At 38.6% G+C, this 25,810-nt stretch overlaps 2 protein-coding genes across 5 annotated transcripts in view; both read right to left on the bottom strand.

Moving 5' to 3' along the window:
- Positions 1-301: 301 nt before the first annotated feature.
- Positions 302-15,509, bottom strand: mccc2 (methylcrotonyl-CoA carboxylase subunit 2). The gene is made up of 17 exons (XM_061673451.1): positions 15,299-15,509; positions 13,436-13,502; positions 12,655-12,739; positions 12,375-12,476; positions 11,747-11,874; positions 11,077-11,189; positions 10,845-10,958; positions 10,625-10,689; positions 8,966-9,065; positions 8,802-8,897; positions 7,115-7,187; positions 6,785-6,861; positions 5,854-5,920; positions 3,443-3,599; positions 3,033-3,147; positions 2,667-2,752; positions 302-623 (listed from the first exon to the last, which is right to left on the bottom strand). The coding sequence occupies exons 1-17, from the start codon at positions 15,428-15,430 to the stop codon at positions 506-508; spliced, it is 1,695 nt and encodes a 564-aa protein (XP_061529435.1). The 5' UTR covers positions 15,431-15,509; the 3' UTR covers positions 302-505.
- An 8,492-nt stretch (positions 15,510-24,001) lies between these two features.
- Positions 24,002-25,810, bottom strand: part of LOC133400009 (transducin-like enhancer protein 4) — a 36,654-nt gene continuing 34,845 nt past the window's right edge. For all 4 annotated transcript variants that reach the window (XM_061672124.1, XM_061672125.1, XM_061672126.1 and 1 more), the window contains one exon: positions 24,002-25,266. In XM_061672124.1, coding sequence (XP_061528108.1) covers positions 25,159-25,266 — 108 coding nt within the window. In that variant the 3' untranslated portion in view covers positions 24,002-25,158. The remainder of the gene's footprint in view (positions 25,267-25,810) is intronic.

The following is a 25,810-nucleotide window of genomic DNA, read 5'->3' as shown; positions in this document are numbered from 1 at the left end:
GTTAGGACACAATATTTTAAAATCGAGTGAAAACAGACGGTTGGCACAGAAGGGAAAAACAAACCCACCTGGTTCCCTGCTCTCGAGACATCTGTTTAGAAGTTTCCTAACTGGAACTATTATGTCGATACTCAAACCCTTCTGTGGCCTTAAAATAGGTTTAATCGCACCATTTTGCCCCAGGAAAAATATTTTTATGGCTCAACAGCGCCCCCATGTGATAATCCATCCAGATATACCTGGTGATGCGCCCGAAGAAAATTCATCTGAATGTCTCATTTTGTTGAAACAATTTATAATATTTAAAGGAGAGAGACATTTACAAATTGTAACAGTTAAGGCACAACTTCACAATGGCCCTTAATAATCTGTCAGTACATCATCCAATTACACCAAATTATAAACAACATCCTGCTGCTGTGGATGCTCTCGTGTTTTTTTGCAACACAACATACATGAAACAAAAAGGACTACAATAACTATATACATGTCCAGGCTGAGCACATCACATTCGGAACACTCCGAAACGGGTCTTCTTCGTTGGTGCGTTAAGCGCGGCACTCAGACTCAGCCCCAAGACGAGGCGAGTGTCAGCCGGATCAATAATTCCGTCATCCCACAGCCTGTGGGGAAACATGAAGCGTCATAATATTAGGACCAATCTGGTGCTTGCTGATGTCGAGTCAGTGGATATAAAAAGTCTACACACCCCTATTCAAATGCCATGTTTTTCTGATATAAAAGACAGAGATGAATCATTTTAAAACATGTTCCACCATTAAAGGAACCTTTAACCTGAAGAACTCAATTGAAAAAAAAAATAACATTTGTGAGAGGGGAAGTTGCACAAGTGTGCACACCCACTTACCCAAACTCATGCTAAAAGGGAGGCAGCACACACCTGCCACCTTAAAATGACTCCGATTAACCCCAAATAAAGTTCAGATATTCCAGCGAGCTTTTCTTGACAATTTTGTAGTCACATCTTACAGTACAAGCCATGGTCTGCAGAGAGCTTCCTCAGCATCAGAAGGATCTCATTGTTCAAAGGTATCAGTCAGGAGAAGGCTACTAAACAATTTTTAAGGCATTCAACACTGAATGGAACACAGTGAAGACAACAAGTGGAGAAAATATGGCACGACAGTAACAACACCAAGAACTGGACCCAATTTGATGAAAAGAGAATAAAACTGGTCAGGTAAGCTGTAAATAGGCTGCCAGCAACATTGAAGGAGATGTAGACATTTTTGACAAGTACTGTTCCATATATGTGACAGCAATCTCCCCTCTTCTTCATATGTCTGAGCTATGGGGTAGCGTGGCAGCCTTCCAAAGGAAAATATCCAAGCCTAACTAGATTTTGCAAAAGCAGACTTAAAATCTTGAAATGCAACCACATTATTTCAATTGATTATTTGTACTTACCCCTCTCGAACAGATTTCTTTTTTTATTTTCAATGGAAGTGTACATGTTATAGGTAACTTTAATGGTAGAAACAATTTCGAAATGATTCTTGGTCTCGTTTGTTAGTAATACAAAAACATGGCATTGGAATAGGGATGTGTTGACTTTTTACTGTATAGCCACTGTTTGCAAGCAAGTCGATTAAAAGTGGAACCTCCAAAGTCAAACAAGTGTGTTTTTATTCATCTACAGAAAAGTATTTTAAAAAGCATGACAGATGAAGTTGACTCACGTCCGTGTTTGCTCCTCCTACATCATGTCATCAAAAGGCGAATAATTTGACTATATTTTAGTCTTATTTCAACTTATAATACAGTGGTTTTAGACTTGAGGAATGTTTAAAATGTTACTTAAAACAGTGGCGAGTGGTCAAGGGCCTTCTCTGCTGGCCTAAACAATATCAGAAGCACTGACCTACATTTAACAACCTAAATTCTAACATTTCACTAGTTCCATAAAATATTAATTTGTTTATTCCCAACAGTCTATTCTCATTTTGTTGCGTTTCTCTTTGCTACACTGCTTCCGATATCTGGATGTGTTCGATGTTTGGTTAATCAGATTTCAGCTTCTATTCGCTGCCATGTCAATCTAATGTGCAGGGCCTTCAGAATCAGCTGTGCTGGCTCATAACTACATTGGCAATGGGAATGTTCCTTTAACAAATCAGATTTCAAACTGCCTCACAGGGCCAGCTAACTGGCCCACAATAACATCAGCATTTCATCTAATTGGTTGGTCAGAGCAGGCCAAGTTGAACTGGTTAAACAAATCTGTAGCGATCTGCACACATCAATACATTTAATAATAAGCATCGCTGATGAGTATTTTTAAAGAAAATTGTTTTCCTTTTGTTTTTTCATGTTATTAGATAATTATTGATTCTGAATGGCTCCAGATGATCTGTGTCCAGATGGCACAGTTGTGAAGTGATCGTGGTGCTGTTAAGAGGTTGATGAAGTCAGATAAGTCCCCAACTAAGGCCCAAGTACCACATGCACTGCCTGTCACTTTTAAAACATAAAGGCAACAGTTGAATCCCTTTTGGGTCCCATTATGTCTTATGGGTAAAACTTGTTTGTAAATATGAACGAATCTGGCGATTGACCGGTGTTCAGAAACAGATTACGTTTGACTTTGGAGGTTCCACTGTAACTGCAAAGTCCTCCTGCACATAACACTAACTGGCCAACATCACCTGGCACTGGAGTAGTAGGGACTTCCTTCTTCTTCAAATCTCCGCACTATCGGTTCCTTCATGGCGGCTTCCTGTTCTGCTGTGAACTTTTGAAAATTTTTCAAGAATGAGCATGAGGCCAAGATATAATGTATAATGTCACATCATCTTAATCATCAGTACCAAGCTGAGGTGTCATTTTGCAGCTATTAAAGCTCTCGACACATCCCCCACAGGACATCTAACATATTTTAATTGGAGCCAACGACAGCACTAATCAGAATCATTACAACATTAAGTAATAGTGTAATGCTGATCTTTAAATAAAAGGTGTCAAAGCATTATGTTTATGCTTTTGGCAGGATCTCCTGAAGGGCCTTTTGTTACCTCTTTTCCCTCCCTGGCTCGCTGATCCTTGGTGATGGTGGCCAGGACGGTGGCGGCTTGTTCTCCGCCCATGACGGAGATCCTGGAATTTGGCCACATGTAGAGGAATCGGGGACTGTGAAAGGAGACGCGCACGTCGGTTAGCGTGCTTTGGATAAGTCAATGACAACGGCAGAAACACACAAAATGTGATTTTAGAAAGCATGGTGGGAAAATTGCCGCCTCTATCTTCGATTGCAAAAAGGAACGTCAAACAAAGAAGGAGCGACACACAAGAAGTTCATCACCTAACAACCTAAATTACTGTTATTTTCCTATCAAAGTGAATTTGAAAGCAGCCATTCTGGCTCAGAATTTGTGCACTTCATCCATTTGTACTACTACTACACACAATTCCGGAGTCGTCCTACCTGTAGGCTCGCCCGCACATGCCGTAGTTTCCAGCCCCGTACGAGCCGCCGATGATGACTGTCAACTTGGGTACGCTAGCGCAGGCAACAGCAGTGACCATCTTAGCACCGTCCTTGGCAATACCTCCGGCTTCATACTCTCTGCCCACCATGAAACCTTACAGGGAAGTCACGTCAACTTCAAATTCACTGAACATATCAGTGATTTATTCAAAATCACTCTTAAAATAGGACTTGTCGATTAAAAAAAAAAAAACTTTTTCTGATTTTTTTTTAAACATAAAAATTACATTTTTTTTTTAAAATTACAACTTTGTTCTTGAGAAATTGCAACTATTTTTTCCAGACATGCCTTTTTTTTTTTAGACGTACTCTTCATGTCCTGGCAAAAACTCACTGAATATAATGAGTTAAGTATGATGTTTTTCTTGATAAATTACAACTTTTTCTTAATAAATGAATAAATAAATCCTTAAAAAATTAAACCTTTTCAAATGTTATGGCTTTTTTCCGCTGATAAATTACAATTTATTGTGGAAGAAAGTGTTTTCTTAAACTTCAACTGTGATGTCTTTTATCTTGAAAAATCTCTCTCTTTTTTTCAAATGACATTGTGTGAAATTGTTTTATTCTTGAGTACACTGACTTTTGCTGATAAAGATTGACTTTTTTAAATATTTTTTTCCTCTCTGGAAATGACATTTTTCAATGCTTTCCAATACACACGTGGATGAAACGACGATTCAAGTGTCTACCTGGTGGTACAACAAAGCCATCAAATTGGGAGAACTTTTGGCCCATGTTCTGGTATGTTACAAAACAAACATTCGAAATAAATTATGACCCGTGTTCAGCACACACTACAATCCAGTACAATCCAGTGGTGAAGTAATCTTCACCACATAGTTGTGCTCAAAATAATTAAATGTGCATTTTAAACTACACTTATTTTCAATATACTATAGTCTATATTGTGTTGAATTGGGAGAAACCACTGGTAAGACTGTGTTAACTGGGTGACTTAAATTATTCTTGTTTAACTAGTTCACTGCTGAGCTACAGAAAGCTTGTACATTTTCAAATGTAATATAAATTGCAATCGGGATTGAATAACTTGACAGCAACTGTAGTCGTCTGCAAGTAGAATGGGATTTGGTAGAACAAAGAATCCTAATTTGGATCTACATCAAATGTCTGCCTCATAATTACCCACTTTCTGCATATCGCAACAATTTTTGATTGGCATCCATTCCCAGAGATGATAAAAAATACAGTATTTCGTTTAAATTGGGCTATGCCCACCCACAAACACATTTCTGAAGTAGTTTCTAGGGTGGCCCGGAAGTGCAAAACAATCTAACAAAATGTGAAACACTTTTAGATTTCAGAAAACAAATTAACAAAAGCCAAAACACTTTTACATTTCAGAAAACAAATTAACAAACGCCGAAACACTTTTACATCACAGAAAACAAATTAACAAAAACCTAAACACTACGTTTCACACGGTCTTTCTGTCCCAGTTTACATTCAATCAAAATGCACAGCTTTCCCCTACAGTGAAAATACATTTACGGGTTTGCGAGCCGTGCCGCCGCGTTGCCTCGGCTCAAGCCATATAAATAGTAAATAAAGCATCAAATGTTGTTTAACATCAATGCCAAACCATATTCATAATGTATAATGTGCCTGTTGATGAAAAAGCATAGCTTGTGAACAGAATGTTTGTAAGGTAGATCCCTTGCTCGGTACGTTAAAAAATGAATGGCGCTGGCAGCTTCCTTTCAAATACCCCCACTTTTCCTTCAATTCTCTCCAGCATCCTCTCTCTTTAACAACCTGCTTCTTCCTTAACTCTTAATCTATCTTTTTATGGTTTAAGAAATGTGATCAAGTACAATATATTTTATAGACTTCATCAAACGCCTATACAGGCGTCCATATATACAATCGCTATTTGGGATGGACATCTCGTTACAACTGCGTAGCCTACACTTCCCACGATGGAGGAGCCAATCATGTTGAAGCAGGGCGGGTCTTGCCGAGAAAGGGCGTGGGATTTCTGAAATGGGACGTTCCCTTTCCGGGTGTTTCATATTTTGTAATTTGTATTGTTGTTTTGTAAAAGCGTTTCTGCTTTTCCTAATGTGTTTTCTGAAATGTATAAGTGTTTCGGCTTTTGTTAATTTGTTTTCTGAAATGTAAAAGTGTTTCATAATTTGTTATATTGTTTTGCACTTCCAGCCCACCGTAAATTTCTGCGTAATACTGCTAACAATGAATGAATAGCACTCAAAGAATATCAATCAAAACTCAATATTTGCAAAGAAATAAGAGCTTGTACTTGATCTACCTGGACAGTGTTTGTATTTTGTGAAAGTTGTACACAGAAGATGGCAATTCCCACTCACCTGTTATGTTTTGTAGGAAAATAAGCGGAATGTTTCGCTGGCAACATAACTCGATGAAGTGTGTGCCCTAAAAAGGAGAAGCAGATGAGTAAATTTTAAAAAGTTCAGATACCTTTTTTGGAGGTTGTCTTTTAATTAAAATTTTTTAGAAAAGTGGGAGACTAATTATCCGTCACGTCACTTTACAACAGCTTGGATCCAATCGTTTCTTTGCAGCCTTTCAGTTTTGCAAAAACACAAACAGCTTTGACTGAAGCATTTAGCAACACAGAAGGCCGCCTGCTTCATCGGCGATGACAGCACGTCTCCAAATGCGGGCACAGTATTGATTTTCCTCTGATGTGCTCGCCGAGCTTAGTTGAAGCACCGCGCCCGTCACATTCAACAGCAATCGCTCTGATAAAACAACCAATGTTCACACTGTCACACCGAGACTGGAAAATGAATCAGATTTTTTTTTCCCTCAAATCGAATCCCAATTGTGAAAAGCGTGTGAGTCTATAATGACACCATCATCGCCTCGTCCATTTAAAGGGCGGCTACAGTTCAGCTCGGTTCACGCAGAATTGCCTGGCAAATTAAGTGAACGATGTTGAATGAAAATGGTCCGTGGCTTTCAAATGCAACGCTATTACGATAGTATTCAGGGGCCGCTCAGGAATGGGCCCAGACAAATGCAATTAGAAACCTTATTGTAGCAGCCCCTCCACTAAGAAGGGTCAGAACAAATCATCTATTGGGAGGAGGTGCTCTCATGAGAGGAATATTGGTATTCATTGTTGGAAGCAGCACATATCCCCAAGGGAGGGGGCTTACTCGGCTAATGCGTTTAAGTCCTTGACACTTGGAGAACACTGCGGTCTCACTCTTTGAAAAACTTTCACATGACTGAGCCGCTGAGGCAGCTTACATCTTACAAACAATATTTTACCTTTTTCGCAGATTCTGAAAACAACACTCCGTTGTTGCCGATTATTCCAACAGGGTAACCAAAAATTCTGGAAAATCCTGCAGGGAAATATTCACAGTCAAATAATAGTAGTGCAGGCTGACGATTCCATTAAAAAGGATAATTTCCTTTATGGAAATACCCATCCATCCATTTCTTACACCACTTATCCTTTTCAGGGTCAGTTGGAATTGAACCCACACTGCCTGCATGGAAGTCAGGCGAGTGTACTACTACACCATCAGTGACCCCTCATGATAAAGTAATGTATATATAACATATTTGACTATTTTATTAGATTTAGTTACTTACCTGTCACAAGAGTGTCTCCATATAATGCCTTGAATTCATCAAATTTACTCCCGTCGACAATTCTGGCAATGACCTACAAGCCAAAAAATACATTATCTGTATCCATCCATCCATTTTCCATACCGCTTATCCTCACTAGGGTCGCGGACGTGTTGGAGCCTATCCAGCTAATCCTGGGAAATCACGGACTATATTGTTGGATAGTCAAAAGATAAGGCAATTTCCAAATACAGTGAATCCCTGTTTATCGCAGTGGATACATTCCAGACCCACTTGTGATAGGTGGAAATCCACCATTTAGAAAGACCATATAATTCTACAAAACTAGTTTTAAGCTTCCCACATGCTTTAAACACAAAAGCTATTAAAATACACATTAAAAAAGTATTTAAACCTGGTAGCAATAATACTCTACGTATTGTAGTGTTTGTCTACATGCATGTTCCTTTGAGAAGCAGGGTCTGCTGAGTCTGCTGGGATATCTATTACTATCACACACGCACACACACACACACATGCGCACAGATGTGCTGATGTGGGGAGAGCACCTTCTGTATAAGTGCGCCAACTGTGTTTTACCATTCTCCCGGCGTTCAATAAATGGCCTAAAATTGCATCGGCCATTGTGGCTTTCCTTTACACACACATCTTGTCTAAAACACCCTTATTAAAGTATTCCTGAGTGCCTGTTCCCACTCTCTCCCTCACACAGTTCTCCAAATATAATGCTTACTTCTCTTTTGTTCAAACACCAAAATGTTGAACCAAACCATGCAATTTCTTTACTCTGTGGGAACAACTAATACTGCAGACTTGTTGGGTACCTTTTCTGCCTCTTCTTTTTGCTCTTAATTATGCTGGTCATTCATAGATTAGGTTAAAAAAATACATTTAGATTTACAGTATACTGTATGGCAAATATATTAAGTTTATTTTAATGATAAAATTTATTCATGTTTTTAATTTCATTATTAGGTTGTTCATCAGCAAATGTATAAAATTGTTAAATGTACAGTATGTGTAAAATAGTTTACTATTTTTCATTTAATTATTTAAAATTAATTAACCAATTATTTATTTATTTTTTTAGTAGTGAAAAAAATTTATACATAACCAATTTTGGGGGGCGCACGGCCGTGCTAATTTGCTGTAAAAAAATACTACAGGAATCTTTGTAATATGCTTGGTGGGCCAGATTCCATGGGCCACACATGGCCCACCCGAGGTCTATCTCAGGGATATCCATCCATCCATCCATTTTCTGAGCCGCTTATCCTCACTAGGGTCGCGGGCGTGCTGGAGCCTATCCCAGCTGTCATCGGGCAGGAGGCTGGGTACACCCTGAACTGGTTGCCAGCCAATCGCACGGCACATACAAACAGACAACCATTCGCACTCACAGTCACACCTACGGGCAATTTAGAGTCTCCAATTTATCCATGTTTTTGGGATGTGGGAGGAAACCGGAGTGCCCGGAGAAAACCCACGCAGGCACGGGGAGAACATGCAAACTCCACACAGTCGGGGCCGGGGATTGAACCCGGGTCCTCAGAACTGTGAGGCTGACGCTCTAACCAGTCGCCACCGTGCCGCCTCTATCTCAGGGATAGGGATGAAAATAAAAATGTGCCAGGCTATGACAGAAAAATACAATGACTTGAATCAATACAGAGCACAGCCAATGTACCTCTCTGACGTCAAAGTTCCGTTTAAGATTGTCTCCAACGATGCCGTAGAGTTCATCAGCAGGGTAAAGAGGGGCTACAGTCGCTTCTGTAGTAACCTGAAAGACATGAAAACATCTTATCTCACACACACAGACACCACACAATTGACATAATCTGGACTTACGTCAAGATTTTTCTTGTAATTGAGACTCCGCACGGCCTTCCGTGCTAAATGAAGAGCGTGGTTGTCATCTAAAGCGTAATGGTCTGTCACGCCGGACTTCCTGTCAAATAAGGACATCAATCAGAGGGGTATCGCACAAAGGAAAAACTGCAACCCTGTATCCGGTTTAAGGGCTCCAGATGCAATAAACTGTACAGTATTATTTTTATTTGAACCACAAAAACATGGCGCGATTGTCAAAGAAAAATCTCATTGCTACAGAGAGAGGAAACGAGAAAGGAGAGTATTGCCACGATACCAAAATTCTGACTTCGATATTGCATAAAATACCACAACAACAGTACTGGAACGATACCGCAGCAAAAATCTGAAATGTCAGTAAAAACAGTGGAATGAAAACTGACAAAATAACTTCAAATTCTTTTTAGATCTTTTTTTTATACTCGCAGTAAAAAACAAACAAAAAAACAACTTTTGGACATATGTCCACACAACAATAAACATTGCTCAACACTGTCTAACATTTGAGCACAAAAATAATGTCTGAGTTATTGTTTGGACAAAACTTTGTGCACTTTTCTGGCCACATATGTGGGTGTAAATATGCATATACACCTTTTAAAATATTAACGATACAGTAATGCACAGTAGCACTGTACACCATGTACATTTTAATCCTTGTAATATGTGTTTTAATTATTTTTTAATTTTGTTTTATAGAGTTTTAATGTTTTAGGGTAGGAAGTGTTTATTTTATGACAAAAAAGATACAACATATATTCAAAATCCCACAACATATCAAATTATGCGCGATATGAAAATGGATTAAAAAAAATCTGCAATGCACTGATTCCGCAATAGGTGAACCGCGATATAGCAAGGGAACACTGGACATGTGAAATTATATATTTAGTTAAATGTTATTGTAAAACACTATATACATTTATACTCTATGTACTGTATTGGTGCGGCTTGGCAGTGCCACAGCAGCTGGGTGGGTCTCACTTACGCTTAGTAGTTATCACCCGCAAATTTATTTTTTGTCAACGCTTAGTTGCAGTTTTGATTGGCTGGGACATATGAGACTATACAAGACCATCCATCCATCCATTTTCCATACCGCTTATCCTCACTCGGACCGCGGGCAAGCTGGGGCCTATCTCAGCGAACTCTGGGCGAGAGGCGGGTACGCCCTGAACTGGGCGCCAGCCAATCGCAGGGCACAAAAGACTGGCAATTAAAACATTTTAATCACAGTAAAACCAGCAGTCACTCATGAAAACTTGTTGCCGAACCCCACAACTGAATTTACCGCCACACTCAATGTATAGTGGAGATAAAACTACAAAAAACAACAATAGTAAAAAATAATAGTAATTATATGGTCACCCTATATCACAGATTTTCACCTCCTGTGGGGGGTTTCTGCAAAGTATCCCTGGTGATAAATGGCTGCAATTTTAATTGAGATGTAAAAATAAGCCCTCAATATTTATCTACAGTATAACCGCAGCTGACAAACTTTTGAGCAATGGCAAACCTGGCAAAAACCAAAGAACTATTAAGTGAGTTTCTGGGACTTCAATGAAATGTTACTATATATAACAAGAGAATCTTAAAAACTAGCATCACAAATGTCAAGAGAAAGTGGTTTTCAACCTGCAGTGAAGATCCGCACCTCCAAGGTCCTCAGCAGAAACTTGCTCTCCAGTAGCAGCTTTGACCTGACACACAAGTAAGGGGATTTTGTTACACTTTACTTACTGAGTATAGACAAATCCCAGCCTGGTATCTGAACCTGTGATCATTAAGCAGAATTATGCGTCAATCTGACAATAACAAACATTCTTTTTGTCATTCAACAGAATACTTAAAGTACCAGTGGAGGTCCACCGAGGAAAATAGTTCCTTGCTTCCTGACTATGATGCTTTCATCTGCCATGGCAGGGACGTAGGCTCCACCAGCAGTGCAGGAGCCCATCACCACCGCAATCTCAGGGACAGAGATAAAAGATAGTATTTTCAAAAGCGATATTCATGAAGTTGAGCCCGAAAAAACTTTTCTGTAGTGGAATATTTTCAATAACATCAGGTAAGAGCTGCAGTATTACCTGTGCTATTCCCTCTGATGACAGCCTGGCCTGGTTGTAGAAAATGCGGCCAAAGTGATCTCTGTCAGGAAAAACATCTGCCTGTCTGGGAAGATTGGCGCCTCCTGAGTCCACTGAAGCGATCAGAACATCATGTTGTGAGTAAATGTCGCAGACAAATGTATTTTTAAAAAGAAAAGTTTTATCTTGTGCCTCACTTAAAACTCACTTCTGATGCCTGCTGCACGACAGGCGACACGGCCAAACATAATTTAATTGGACAACTACCAACAAATTACAGTCGCCGAATCACACTCACATACCTGGCAAATATACTTTATCAACTCACTATAAAGGAAAAACTGCGACCCCTGAGAACAAGATGTTGTGCTCCACATTTAATGTACAGTATTCATTTTTATTGAAAATGATTCAATAACTTTTTTTTTTGTTTTTGTTTTTTAGGACCTTCAGTCCTATTTTTTATTAAAACAATTTATTTGTGGGGAAACTTTTTTGACTGTAGCGATGTTTCAAGAATACTTGAGCCTGTTTTTCCCAACTTAACTCTCGGACTTGAAAACTGAATGTCTCGTAGACCCTATTTTACAAAGCAATTGCTATACAGAATTTGTTGGGTCCACATTTTATTTGTGCTTGGCCAAATCTTTAATAATACTCTAAAACTCACCTAGGTAGATACAGGGCAAATTGTTCTGCTGGGCAATCTCTTGTGCACGAAGATGCTTCTTGACTGTAACGGGGTAGTACGTTCCGCCCTTGACTGTCGCATCATTGGCAACTATGACACATTCTACCCTGGTTAAGAAAAATGGACATAATTTGATTATTACCCGACACACCTAGAGTATATAACATTCAATGAAAATGTATATTTATATAAATTCAGAAGCACATTGTACACTTAGAAAATGGCATTACATCATTGAAGCCAGAAAAAGAAAGTACTGGATTAATTATATTGTGCAGGTGGACATGCAATTACCCACTGCTTGGGTACAAGCATCACAATTCACAATTCACGGCGTCATGACTCGGGGAGACATCAGCTTTCCCCACACATATGAAGACTTTTGGTCATAAATATCGAACACGTTCAATATTTAAGATTGTCGACCCTAATCTGTTTCAGACCATAAAATCGGGGCAAATCCACTCTTAACACACCTCAGACCTAAGGTCAATCTTATAAGACATAAGATTGTCGGGAATTTGTGGTGTTTGGTCAAGAAGGGGCAGAATTGGGAGAAAGCCCGATTGTCTTTATGTGTGTACCGTCCTTAAGACAGAGGATTTACCCAGAAACTCGTCCAATCCCAGTAATCATCCCGCCTGCTGGCACTTCCTCTTTTCCATACAACTCGTACGCTGCAAACTGTGAAAATTCTAAAAAAGGAGTCCTGTTGAACAATCGGTTGACATCATTAGGCAAACCAAAAGCATCTTTTTAAGCAAATAACAAGAAATTATTAGGTGTAAATTTGAAGAATTCATAAAATTAAAAACTGAAATGCTTGTTTATCACTTAGCCTTGATTTTAGAGTGTGTCCAAAAAGTGATGCAAGCATCAAGCAGTACCCTGGATCCAGGAGTCTGTCGATACGTTCTCTGGGTAATAGTTTACCACGGGAAGTGTGAAGTTTTCTGGCTTTTTCTCCCCCACCTGCAATCACAACAACAGAGTCAAACCTGAATAAGTCTTGTGAGACCACTACATTGCATCATGAAAGTCACTATCAGCACATATTATCTCATGATTCCACAAACTCAGAATAGTCAGACAAGCTTTTCTTCTTTTCTTAATGAAGATAGGTCTTCCAAAATAAGAGTCATTATACAGCGGAACATAAAAAGACAATTTCAAAATACTCACTAATAAATACATTTGACATTACATACATGTTTGCTGTGTTATATGAAAAGAATGTGCATAGTAGCGTCAACCACTAATGCTAATTTACATACCTAATTTCATCCATCCATCCATCCATCCATTTTCTGAGGCGCTTATCCTCACAAGGGTCATGGGAGTGCTGGAGCCTATCCCAGCTATCTTCGGGCAGGAGGCGGGGTACACCCTGAACTGGTCGCCAGCCAATCGCAGGGCACATATAAACAAACAACCAGTCACACTCACATTCACACCTACGGGCAATTTAAGAGTTGTCAATTAACCTACCATGCATGTTTTTGGGAAGTGGGAGGAAACCGGAGTGCCCGGAGAAAACCCACGCAGGCACGGTGAGAACATGCAAACTCCACACAGGCGGGGCCGGGATTTGAACCCCGGTCCTCAGAACTGTGAGCCAGACGCTCTAACCAGTCGTCCACCGTTCAACCATAACTAATTCCCACCCACCTAATTTAATCTTCTCTGTCCGGGTTTTCAATTCATCAACAAGAGCTTGCATCCGCTCATAATTCTCCTAGAAGACAAAAATAATATTTGTATGTTCAGCCATGGTTTCTTGACACATGTTCATACAGTAGTAAAAAGCATGCTAATATTATAGTAAAAGCATACCAAACTACATTTGTTTACATTCTAAAGATAGTATAAAAAAATAAACAAATAAAAATCATGATTGTCTACCCAAATATCATGGTATCATTAATAATAATTTGTAGACCACAATGTATACATTGAATTACACTGAATTTACCCTTGATGAATAATGGCATGTAACATAATATAACATATGTTGCATTTAATGTACGAAGAATTAGAAATGGGGGGGAAAAAAAGAAAAACTGTGCCAGACAACTACAGCTCTGGAAAAAAATTAAGAGACCACCACAAAATTTTCCATTTCTCTAATACTGCTCTTTATAGGTATTTGTTTTAGTAAAAGGAACATTTTGGTTTCATTCTATAGCATAAACTAGTGACAAAATAACTACAAAATTCCAAACAAATTGTCATTTGAAGGAGTGGTTCTCAAAATGTTTACACAAAGTATGAAATAAAAAAATAAAAAAATACTTAGCTCTCCAAGTACCACCATGACCAACATTGAAATACAGTAACATAGTAGGCGTAAGCGATCATCAAAAACGAGGCAGAGGGTTTGTTGCTAAAAAGTATATATAATCTTATAATATGCCACTGCAACATTACGCATGGTTGCAACATTAACACTGTACTTAAACATATGGAAATAAAAAAAACGATAAATAATGATGATTAAAGATAACAATTTAACAAGTTTAAAAAATTATCCCTGAATTAACCTTTGAAAACAAACAGTTCTAAGAGAGGGGGGGGGGCACTGTAACATTATGAAGGGTTTGAACATATTAATTTAGTGATTATTTCACGTGCCACGAGAGCAGTGATTCCCAACCAGTGTGCCGGGGCACATTATGTGCCGTGGGAAATGATAAAATTTTACTTATTTGCTAAAAAAAAAAATAATAATAAATAAATAAAATATTTCCAAGAAATAAAGTATGTTTATTCATCTATTTATGCCAGCGAGGCATCGTGACAGACAGAACAAATAAATGCTCTTCTATTAGATGGCAGGAAGCACATACAGTAATTAATGTATCCTCTTTTTGAGACATTTTTATTTGTTGGTGTGCCATGAGATTTTTCAATTTTAAACTATGTGCCTTGGCTCCATAAAGGTTGGATATACCCATAACGCATGTTGAGAATCACTGAGTTAGACCATATAGTTGCAGAAAGTTAAAAATGGTCAGCATAGCAAAAAAATGTAAGTGTTTTTTGGTCTATTATTTTTTTTCGAAAGCTCTATATGATCCCTGAATAATGCAAACATGAGATGGTAAAAGAAATGTGATTACCAATTCCAAACTCAATATATTAACTATCAATCTGTGCTTCGGGCTCACGGGAGAAACACCTGAAACACCGACTTTTAGTTACTTTCAAAAGAAATCAAAAGAGCTTACAGTGTTAATGACACAAATTGATGTTTTTTTTATATATATATATATATATTTTTTTTTTTTTTTTTTTTTTTTTTTTTTAAATATAAACTGCAAGGTATTTTTAGGAGGACAGTGAGAACATCCACCCAAATGCATCACTTTTAAGTTCATTCATACTATTGCAGCTTATATCAGAGTTAAAAGTTGTGTGGTTTTATTTTATTTTTTTTCACGTCAATATTTTGACCTTATCCCAGCTCCTCTTATTCGCAAGGTTGCCTGTTAGCTCCAAGGGCTAGCTCGTTGACGTTAGCATTTAGCTCACCTGATAGTCGGCGGAGTGTTTGTCAGGCTGAGAGCCGAGGCGGGCGACTTTGTCAGCGTAGTACGATCTCGTAGAAGCCAGCGAGAGGCTCCTGCAACGGAGCAGCAGCGGTTTGACAGTCTGAAGAAGCATTTTCACGCTAAACTTTGACTAGATGGAAAGTTTGTTTTCTTGCTAGCCTAGTCTAGCAGCGCTCTTGCTTTCTGGTTGATGTCAGTTCAAATGCAAACCCATACCGCTCCCTGGTGGCAGTATGATGCAGTGCATTTAAACGCTTACAATCAGTGTGGAGAAGATTACTTTGGAAATGTAGTTGGTTACAATTACAAGTTACCTAGTTGAAAATGTAATAGTAGTGTAGAGATTTACTTTTATTTTTGTATTTTTATTTTCAATTACTTTCACAAAGTAATATAGCTTAAATGACATTTTATTACATTTTGAACACTTTTCTTTATTTTGAAATAATGCATCAACAGGACCCGTGGATGTTTCCTCTAAAAACAGTGGATTAAAATCATAGATCATTTGGGAAATAACCATTAACCACCATATTTGTTCTTAACGTGTGTGTGTGCAGGCGTTTGTTTGCGTAAAACATAATACCATGTTGACCTAATGACAAATGTGCACAATTTAGACAATTTCGCTTCATATGACAAAGCAGAAATTTTTTTTAAAAATTAAAAATTCAAAAATTATAAAGATGAATCTGTTCAAAAAGTCAAATGTTCTTTTATGTGTTCGAAAGTGTAACTATGAGTCTCACCTTTTCAAAATCTCAGACAAACAAATAAATTGCACTACATGATGGTGCTTTGAGATCATATTTGGAAAATGATGTTATGTTTGAGACTACGGCAGAATGACACAGGACCACAGAAAGCCAATCGCATGCATCAGCAATTAGAAGGAGGAAGTGATTTGAAAAAAAAGAAATCTCAGCTTTTGCAGCTATTTTTCAAATGTAACTAAAATTGGAACCACGGAAAGTTCCAAAAACAACTATAATTTAATTAAACACTTTCTCCCAGTAATGTAATGGGTTATACTTACATAAATTTTGTAATTAAATTACGTACTCTCGTTGCATGTAATTAGTTATTCCGCAACAACTGTTTTTTGTACAACTGGGCGGCGAAAGAATACGTGGTAACGCGACACCGCCGTACTCACTGTTTTTATAAGATAAACTTTATTAGTCCCACAGGGGAAATCTACATTTTTATGAGAGTGTTTTTGGCCTAAAAGTGATTTTCATACGTATATTTAGAGTAATTATGACATTTTGAGGTTAGGAATGGCAGCAATGTAGTAGTTTGCACAGCGGCGTAACGATATGTATCTCTGTTTGAAGATCTCTGTTTTGAGGGGAGGAGCTAAGGTTAGCTCATTGTTGGTAGAAAGTGAGAGTGTCATGGCCGCTTGTGTATGTTCTAGCTTTGTCCAATGGTTAATTAAAAACGTGAGCTAACCAGCAACGGCAGATGTGTGGTTATTGCTTGACGCACAAAGTTGCGATGTTCTCAAATATTTACTGCAATTATGACCACTGTGTTCGCGTAGGTTAGGGATGGACTACGGTGCGTTCCGATTTCCGGACAAATTCGGCTTAGGTCGCCGCTGTAGGAGCGGAACATCGTCGTAAACCGAGGACCGCCTGTACCGCAGAAAAACAAAAAAATAAGGATTGCATTTATAGATTTTGCCAACAGATGGAGACGCAGTACCTTGAAACACTCAGTGCCCGTGTCAGAGCAAATGCACTGTATTCATTATCAGAGCAACGATATTGATGCATAACCCATTATGAGGTATGTGATTAAGACGCATTCTAAAAGTTGAAAACATTGAGAGGTTATTGGAGGCTAGCAGACTTAACGCACTAATCATTTTCAAAAAGTTTCCAAATGTGTCGATCAGAGAAGATTGGAGAGTCACCATTGATGATCGCATCATGTGTCATCATTGATGACATAACCCTAACCCCAGAGACATGTTGTCAGCCTTTTGAAAATGTCTAGTGGTGGTTCCCCTTTCAAAGTAAGGAATTCAATAACAGCTCTCTGCTTCTGATGGGCACTCAACAATGACGTCATTTCCCAAATGACTGGCAGGCGAGAAGACAAGCTTTTTTGTTGTTTTTTTAATACACTTACAAACAAGTATTTAAACTACAAACAGTTACAATCTCTGGGGGGAAAATGCGATTATTAATAGTTTAAATTAAATTAGGCTCATTGCTTTTCTCTTCCTTTCGGTTCTCGTTCCATGTAAATAAAGCGGGCTAAACAGTTCGAATTCGACTGAGCGTGGCCCACTATTAATATCCACTTGTAGATTTGAAAAAAAAGAGTCCTTTGTAAGAAGATTCCATACCACGGTAACACTTAAACACATGTGCTGTTTCTGATTTGGAAATGTGAACTAAAGAGGTTTTTAAATGGAAATCAGCGTCGGCTTAAAAGCTTGCAAAAAGCATCCTTTCTGACCCGAGCGCCGCATGGAGAGGCAGCGTCCATTTGTCAGAGTGGTGCTGAAGAGCATTCCAAACGAGAGCTTTTAGTTCACTTCATTCCTCCTCCGACGCTCGGCCAGCGCCCCCGTGACCTCCACTCCAACGGGCTGCTCCTGTTGTCTTAGGAAACACACAATCCTCCACTCTCGCCCGTCCAGCTCGCTCTACTTTGCGCTGACCTCTGACCCCTCGCCAACCGTGGCGGTCGAGTGACAGAATGGATGTAGAGGCATGAAAAGCTGCCGGCTGGAGTAGAGAGCCGGAGAGTGCTTCGTACAATAGACTGGGTGAACATGAAATGAATGCTCTGGGAATGCATTACAAATCACCGTGTGAAATTCACAGGTAGATGAATTTCCATCTTTTTTTTGTGTGAAGCACGTGTATAGGAATATTTTTGGAATGGGATACTCAGGATCAGCATCAGTCCATTAATGGCCAACTCCACTGAATCACTGGAAATAAAAAAAACAATTTAGAAAACAGGACTATAGTGGATGCATCAAAAATGATGTTATCATGAATATTTATACCATTACCCATTGTGTGACTTGGTGAATGAAGTGACATCAAAAAAAAAAAAAAAACACTGAAAAGTTTTGTCTTTACAGAATACCAGTACACAAACATACACGCACATAATGAGCCCCCCACCCCACAACGGAAACTCTGTCCTCCCTCTACTTTTTGAAAGCGATAATGATGCTCGTTTACCAACTGAAAAAAATTGTTAATGGCCGACACGGCCTTAAATGAAGGATATCAAAGCGCTGCTGAGTGCGGCCCCCTCCTGCCCACTCATATGGACAACCTCGTTAAGGGGCGGCATGGACATGAATTAATCATCGGTCTGCCCTGTAACAGAGAACCAAATTGTCAGCAGCATCACTTCTTGTTAGAAATGTCTCAAATAATACTTTTTTGAAAAACTTTAAAATGTCCTTAATAAGGTGTTTTAAATCATCAAATTCCAACCATTGAATTGAATTCATCCAAGCGCAATTACAAGCAAATTGGCATACTCATGCATAATATGCTGTTTCCAAGGTAATTGCTTATGGAGGGCCTTGCTGCCCCACACTGCAGAGACAGTACAGAGAGAGCGAACAGACACATAACAAAGACATTTAGTGGCGGTTTCTGATATGTGCAATATGTGCGGCTGCACAGGGCAGGATTTGAAGCAAAATGCTACTTGAAATGCTTTTCTTTCCGAATTACCTGTCAAACATTGCCATTTCAATGGGGAATATTCGCCCCCTTGTGGAGACATTATAAGGGATCGTCTAGAAATGTGCTAATAAATGTTAAGTGAAAAGGTTATCAGTGTCAGAGAAATAGGACATCTCTGTTTGAAGATCTCTGTTTTGAGGGGAGGAGCTAAGGTTAGCTCATTGTTGGTACAAAGTGAGAGTGTCATGGCCGCTTGTGTATGTTCTAGCTTTGTCCAATGGTTAATTAAAAACGTGAGCTAACCAGCAACGGCAGATGTGTGGTTATTGCTTGACGCACAAAGTTGCGATGTTCTCAACTTTTTCGGTTCAAATGAATTGACATCAAAGACGTCAAAGTAAATTACAGTAATCCCTCACCATATCACAGTTCATTTATTGCAAATTCAATTAAATACTGATATTATATATATATATATATATATATATATATATATATATATATATATAGGTCAGTGTAGTGCAGTTACTCACCTGCACATTTCTGATACAGTTTGCTTTATTGGCTATATGATTTTAATGTTGCTGCAATGACTCATATAAATTCAATTGGTCTCTTATTCTTAGCAGAAAAAGAAACCTTACTGAGTAATATCAACTCATACATTTGGCAACTCTCCAAATTGCTTTAGGATACAAATAACGTGAAAGCCACTGTTTAAAACATAAGCCACAGTTAGACTTTTGTGAAATAAATTCAAACCTCAGCTAGACGAGTAGCTAATGCACACACTCATAACAATACCGACAGAAAAATAATGCAAGAGCAACGTTTAGCTTCATTTTGTACAACTACAGTACTGTAGTTAAAACAATCAACACAATGACTTCTGGGTTCCCATAATGCTTTTCACTGACTAAATAGCCAGGACCGTCAGTGCCAACGGTGCCAATGCTAAAGCCAGGAAATCTTCTGTTCACACCATGTCTACATTGGCTGTTGTTTACATCTCTCAAGCATAGCCTTTAATAGGCGTGTGCTTGTGTAGAGTGGATGTGACCTCAAGTGGGCAAATAAAATACCTGCACCTCTCTGAAGTATCACATATTGGCATTGAATAGCACATATGAAACTTGTATTATTAATATAATAAATAATTGGTCGCAACATAGCAGATTTCGTGTCTTTGTCGGGGTTTTTTGGAACGTAACCCCCATGATAAATTAGGGCTTACTGTCGTATGTTAGAAAAGTGGCGCTGGTAATGTGTACTGTAGGTCTGTTAAAAGTTCAACTGTAAAAATACTCAATGTGCATTCCAATGGCCCCCTCACGCAATTCCACAATTGAATCACTTATTCGTAAAAAGTAATACAGGTATTCTGTTGTTGTTTTTAACCACAGCGCCATCTGCTCCATGTTTCATTTTCACCAGTTTCACCATCTTCAAATACAGTATTCCAGTGTGTGTTTGTTTAATCCTCCTTCTATTTCTGCCTGCAAAGTGGCCAAATTTCCACATGAAAGAGCTCCTAATATAACACACGAAAGTGGGGTGGCCCGTTTCACATCACAACCGCACCTTTTGGGCTTCTCTGAAGGACCTGCTGCTGGAGAGCGCTAACAGGAGGATCATTCACTGCAATGGTGGAGCATCATCATCCTCCTCCACAGCCCTCACTTGGATCATCCACTTCTACCAACGTGTGGAGTACAGTATTTCAATACCACTATCCAAAAAACTGCTTTTTTGGTGCCAATATACACTCACAGGACACTTGATTAGGCACACATGCACAAATGAGCTGCACTGGCTGCATCCAGAAACTTTGAATTGACGCTGTTAGAGATCTGTAATTTAACAACGTTAATGTTAAATGTATCGTGGGTATAGTTTACAAACTGCACTAAATTATACCAAGTGCTGGTTGTAATATTTTCCTTATGTCATTTAGCGACTTGGGACATTCATTCATTCATTTTCCATGCCACTTATTCTCACCAGCGTTGCGGGCATGCTGGAGCCTATCCCAGCTATCTTCGGGCGAGAGGCGGGGTACACCCTGAACTGGTCGCCAGCCAATCGGCGGGCACATATAAACAAACAACCATTCGCACTCACATTCACACCTATGGGCAATTTAGAGTCTTCAATTAACCTACCACGTTTTGGGGATGTGCGAGGAAACCGGAGTACCCAAAGAAAACCCACACAGGCACAGACAGAACATGCAAACTCCACATAGGCGAGGCCAGATTTGAACCTGGGTACTCAGAACTATGAGGGAGATGTGCTAACCAGTCTCCACCGTGCCGCCCTTGGGAGAATATATTTTAATTATTTTTTTTCTTTTTCTTTTTTATAGAGTAAAAATTATTCTATAAAAAACTGACATCTAAATTCTGGTGGTATGTCTCTGTAATGGTAAGCAAAATAATCACCGAATTATGTCAAAAATGCCTAATGTTGCAGTGACTTCATTTATAAAAAATAAAATAAAAATAACAAAAATAAAAAAATTCATCACAGTACATGTTAAGTACAGTTCAGTTGTATTTAACTTTGAAGTACCTGTAGTATACATTTGCATTTAGTCATTAAAAAAACTTTGCATATAGTCAACTTTTACATGCAATACATTTTAATTGAATCATTAAGTACAGTTTCATATTTTCACATATTTAACCGGCCTACTACACTACTGTAATGTTTAATGTTGGTCATTATGTTGGTACTTGGAGAAGTACTTTTTGCGATACCATGATAAAAAATTTCATGAATTAAACATGGGTGGGAGGCACGGTGGACGACTGGTTAGAGCGTCCGCCTCACAGTTCTGAGGACCCGGGTTCAATCCCCGGCCCCTCCTGTGTGGAGTTTGCATGTTCTCCCCGTGCCTGCGTGGGTTTCCTCCCACATCCCAAAAACATGCATACTAGGTTAATTGACAACTGTAAATTGCCCAGTAGCTGTGAATGTGAGTGCGAATGGTTTGTTTGTTTATGTGTGCCCTGCGATTGGCTGGCAACCAGTTCAGGGTGTACCCCGCCTCCTGCCCGATGATAGCTGGGATAGGCGCCTCGTGAGGAGAAGCGGCTCAGAAAATGGATGGATGGGTGGATAAACCTGGATGAGGAAAAGCTGCCAGTTGAATTATTTAACTAAAATATTTGCAATTGAATATGAGATTTTTGTAAAATACTGTATATATTTTAGGTTTTTAACAAAAAGTTACTATTATGTTATATTCAAGCATTTCCTTTGTATTACGCTGAACTATTCTACTCACACAAGATATGGGATATGAAACAATGAGCACATCTTACACAGAAAAAATCCACACAATAATTTAATAAAATCAACTACAGACTGGATTAAAAAAAGATTTGTGTGTGGGGGGTGACAAAGGGCATTTGTATAGAAGAAACACAACTGTTATTGACAGGAAGTTTCTTTTTAAACTTAAAATAATTACATGTTTACAGTTCTTGTACAATACCATCACAACTTCTTCCAAGCTAAAAGTTTCACGCACTATCATCACTTGATGTAATAGTTCAGTATCAGAAAGTTGCACAGTACATTTTTACAGTAGTAAAAAGCAGAAAATAATGACGAAAATGCATGAACTGAGCTATAACGTCATGATTACATAAAGGCAGTTAGTTATAAGCCTTGTACCTTCTTACATGCACACACGTGTCAAGCATCTATTCTTGACTTCAGCACATATTTGCCTGCACAACTGCTAACATGACATAAAATAAACACCAGAAATATTATCCAAGATAGTACCAATAACTTTTCTTATATTGGTTGTTAAAGTTATTTTACTTATTTCCAATGTGTGCATTTATACTTGGTTTAAAGCAGAGTATTTCACAGTTGTGTTAGGTCATATTATTATTTTGAAACACTGAAAAAACACTGAATTGTGGCAGTACCAACGAAATTGCTATCCAAACACCTTCCAGTTCACTGTCCATTACTTGTCTGGCATATTCAAATGGTGAGCAGCTTTATTTTATTTAGTTTTATTTTGTTGAATACTTTGTTTTACAGTGATCAACTTTGTACTTTTAAGACACTTAGGAATGTTAACCGTTACTTGAAACCTTTGCTGTAGTTAATAAATATTTTATGATGGCGACAGTTTGGATTAACTCACTTCACATTATTTCTTTGGTAACTTTGTTCTGAAAGACGGCAATCCCCTGCTATTCGCCTGGGACACTGAGCGAGCCCTGTCGCGAATACGTACTTTAATAGTTTAAACTGTAAACATGTTAATATAATTTCAAACTCATCAACATCAATACCGTTCAAAATAAAGGCCTAACAGATGCTTTGATTAAAAAAAATAATAATAAAAAATATGCAACAGAAGTGTGCGTGTACATACTTTACGTAGGTGGTGAAGACTCCCGCATAACTTATTCGGCTAAGAACCTTAGCTTCTCCTAGACATACAAAGCTTGTCTCTTAATCGAGATGTATCACTTCTACATACTTCCTTGAGACCAATGTACAACTTCCCTATTAAACAGGGCATTGGTGCCAGCTTTTGGCATCGGGGCATTTCAGAAAGAGCACGAAAACTGCGGCCAGGTGAGTTTCTCAAGTTAATAGCTGGGGACAGGTTTCACAGTAAAAACACAAATTGGTACATTAGTGAAGGAAAGCGCACGCTCATCACCCATTTTCTTATTGTGGTAAGGGTGGCTATTTTTATACTCAGTGACTATTATGGTATATTTAGCCATCTATCAGGGGGGAAAACAGCCAAATCTGGAGTGTAAGAATGTCATTATGCTTCAAATGATCAAAAAGACAGCAGGAGGTATAGTGGTGTGTTTTACATGCATGTTTAAAAAAAAAAAAAAAAAAAAAAAAAAAAAAAAAAAAAAAAAAAAACGGGAATAAAAAGTCATTTTACAGTTAATCTTGTTAATCTTTTTTTTTTTTTTTTTTTTTTTTTTTTTTTTTTTTTTTTTTTTTTTTAAATACGGCAACACCCCGAGCCTCCCCCCCAAAAACTAATATCCAGTCGTCTGTCACATTCCAGTTGGACAGAGAAGGGTAAAGGCACTGTGTTTTTGTTTAATTCCTACAAGCAAACATAAGTCAGTCCAAGATAGGTAAGAGACACGCCATAGACCACTTCTCATTTTTCTAGAGAACTACCACATGGTCTATAGTGAAAAGGAATTGCGTCTGCATCCAGCAAAGTTTCAATTGAGGGGGCACAACCGAAAGTGCAAAAAGGCCAGTCAGAAGTGAGGGCACTGCCGGGTAATCTTGTTATTACATACATACACACACAAGGTAAACACAAACACACGCACCCACACTCATACTGTCATGAACTGAAGGGATGTCAGACTTTCTGATTTTTTCCTCAAAGTGCCACTGTTGTCAACAAGCATGTATTCAGCGTCTTGATGGATGACTCTTTCATTCATTCTTTCAAATTAACAATATTTAAAGGCAAATTGTGATATTAAAAGTCCACACAAGAAAGCAAGATTGGGAGTGTAGACAAAAAATATAAAAGCATTTAATATCTCCATCTTCTGCTCATTCGGGTCACGGGTGAGCTGGAGTTTATCCTAGCTGATTTCTGACATATACTAGACAGTGAGAACATGCAATCTGCATACAGGAAGGTCTGAGCTGAGATTCGAACCCAAGGGCCTCTCGACTTGGAGGCAGACGTGCTAACCACAACTTCACTGTGTTTCAACACCATCAGCAATTAAAAACATTAATATTGTCATATTAACCCACTGGTAAGATAGTTTTGATGGCTAAATCCAGTGTCAAACGTCAATACTGTATGCGGGAGGCAGGACCAACGCAGCCCTCTTTCAAGCATACACACGGGAATAAGTATATACGTAAACAGACACAAGCTTGTGTTGGTGCCACGCACCAAGGCAAACACAAAAAGAAAGTAAAAAGGAATGTCATCCAGACATTCATTATACAACATATGCTCAATATGCATGGACATTCACTCACTGAAAACAAAATCTCTGTGCTTCCTTCTGACCAGCCATAAAAAAGTCCAAGAACAACTGAAAATCCCTATTATACATATTGTATATGGTACACAGGGTTGGCCACATTGAACAGTGGCTGGGTAGGAGGATGACCCCCGCACCCTCCCCTAGTATATGACCTCATAGACAGTGGCCTTCTTGTCTCCAGAGCCGGTCACAATGTACTTGTCGTCCACGGAGATGTCACAGCTCAGCACCGAGGACGACTCCTTAGACTGTCAGGGTGAAGGAAATACGGTATGTGAACATCCAATACATGTTTCAAAACTACCACTTCACTTTATAGCCACTATGTTTACGGTTTTCAAGATTAATACTACTTTGTACATACAACTGCCCCCCAACAGTGCATCTTTTATACAAGATGCACAAACTATTTAATTATTTTCGTTCAATTCAATCACATTGTGACTATGTTTTTGTAAAGTACAATACTGTAGAGTGCTATTTTCCTACTTAAAAAATATGTTACAAAAATGTTTGTAGGCTGTTTTTGGAGGCCATGGAGCGGATTACTGGCATTTCATTTCATTTCAATGGGGAAAGTTGATTTAACATACGATTGTTACGAGCGTGGTCACTCAATGAATTAAAGTAGTAAGTCAAGGCACCACTGTATTTCCAATTCCTGCTCTACTTCTACACCCTTTTCAATCGCTCCAATATTTTCTGTTGACAGTGTATAAAGTACTTCCTTCCCTGTGTAATGCTTTCTAGCTCTTTCATTCATTGGTTATACCTGTTCTCTATATTTTACTT

This window comes from Phycodurus eques, chromosome 3 (genome assembly GCF_024500275.1).
Source record: "Phycodurus eques isolate BA_2022a chromosome 3, UOR_Pequ_1.1, whole genome shotgun sequence".
NCBI lineage: Eukaryota > Metazoa > Chordata > Actinopteri > Syngnathiformes > Syngnathidae > Phycodurus > Phycodurus eques.
Note: the sequence above shows the minus strand (reverse complement) of the source record. Positions and strands in the feature narration are given on the sequence as shown.

Bases quoted from the DNA above. Each gene is read 5' to 3' on its own strand.
- mccc2 (XM_061673451.1), bottom strand. From the start codon at position 15,430: ATGCTTCTTCAGACTGTCAAACCGCTGCTGCTCCGTTGCAGGAGCCTC. The intron at 10,959-11,076 runs GTAATACTGCAG...TCTGTCCCTGAG, and splicing joins CATCAGAGGGAATAGCACAG to ATTGCGGTGGTGATGGGCTC. The intron at 8,898-8,965 runs GTAAGTCCAGAT...CATGTCTTTCAG, and splicing joins ATTACAAGAAAAATCTTGAC to GTTACTACAGAAGCGACTGT.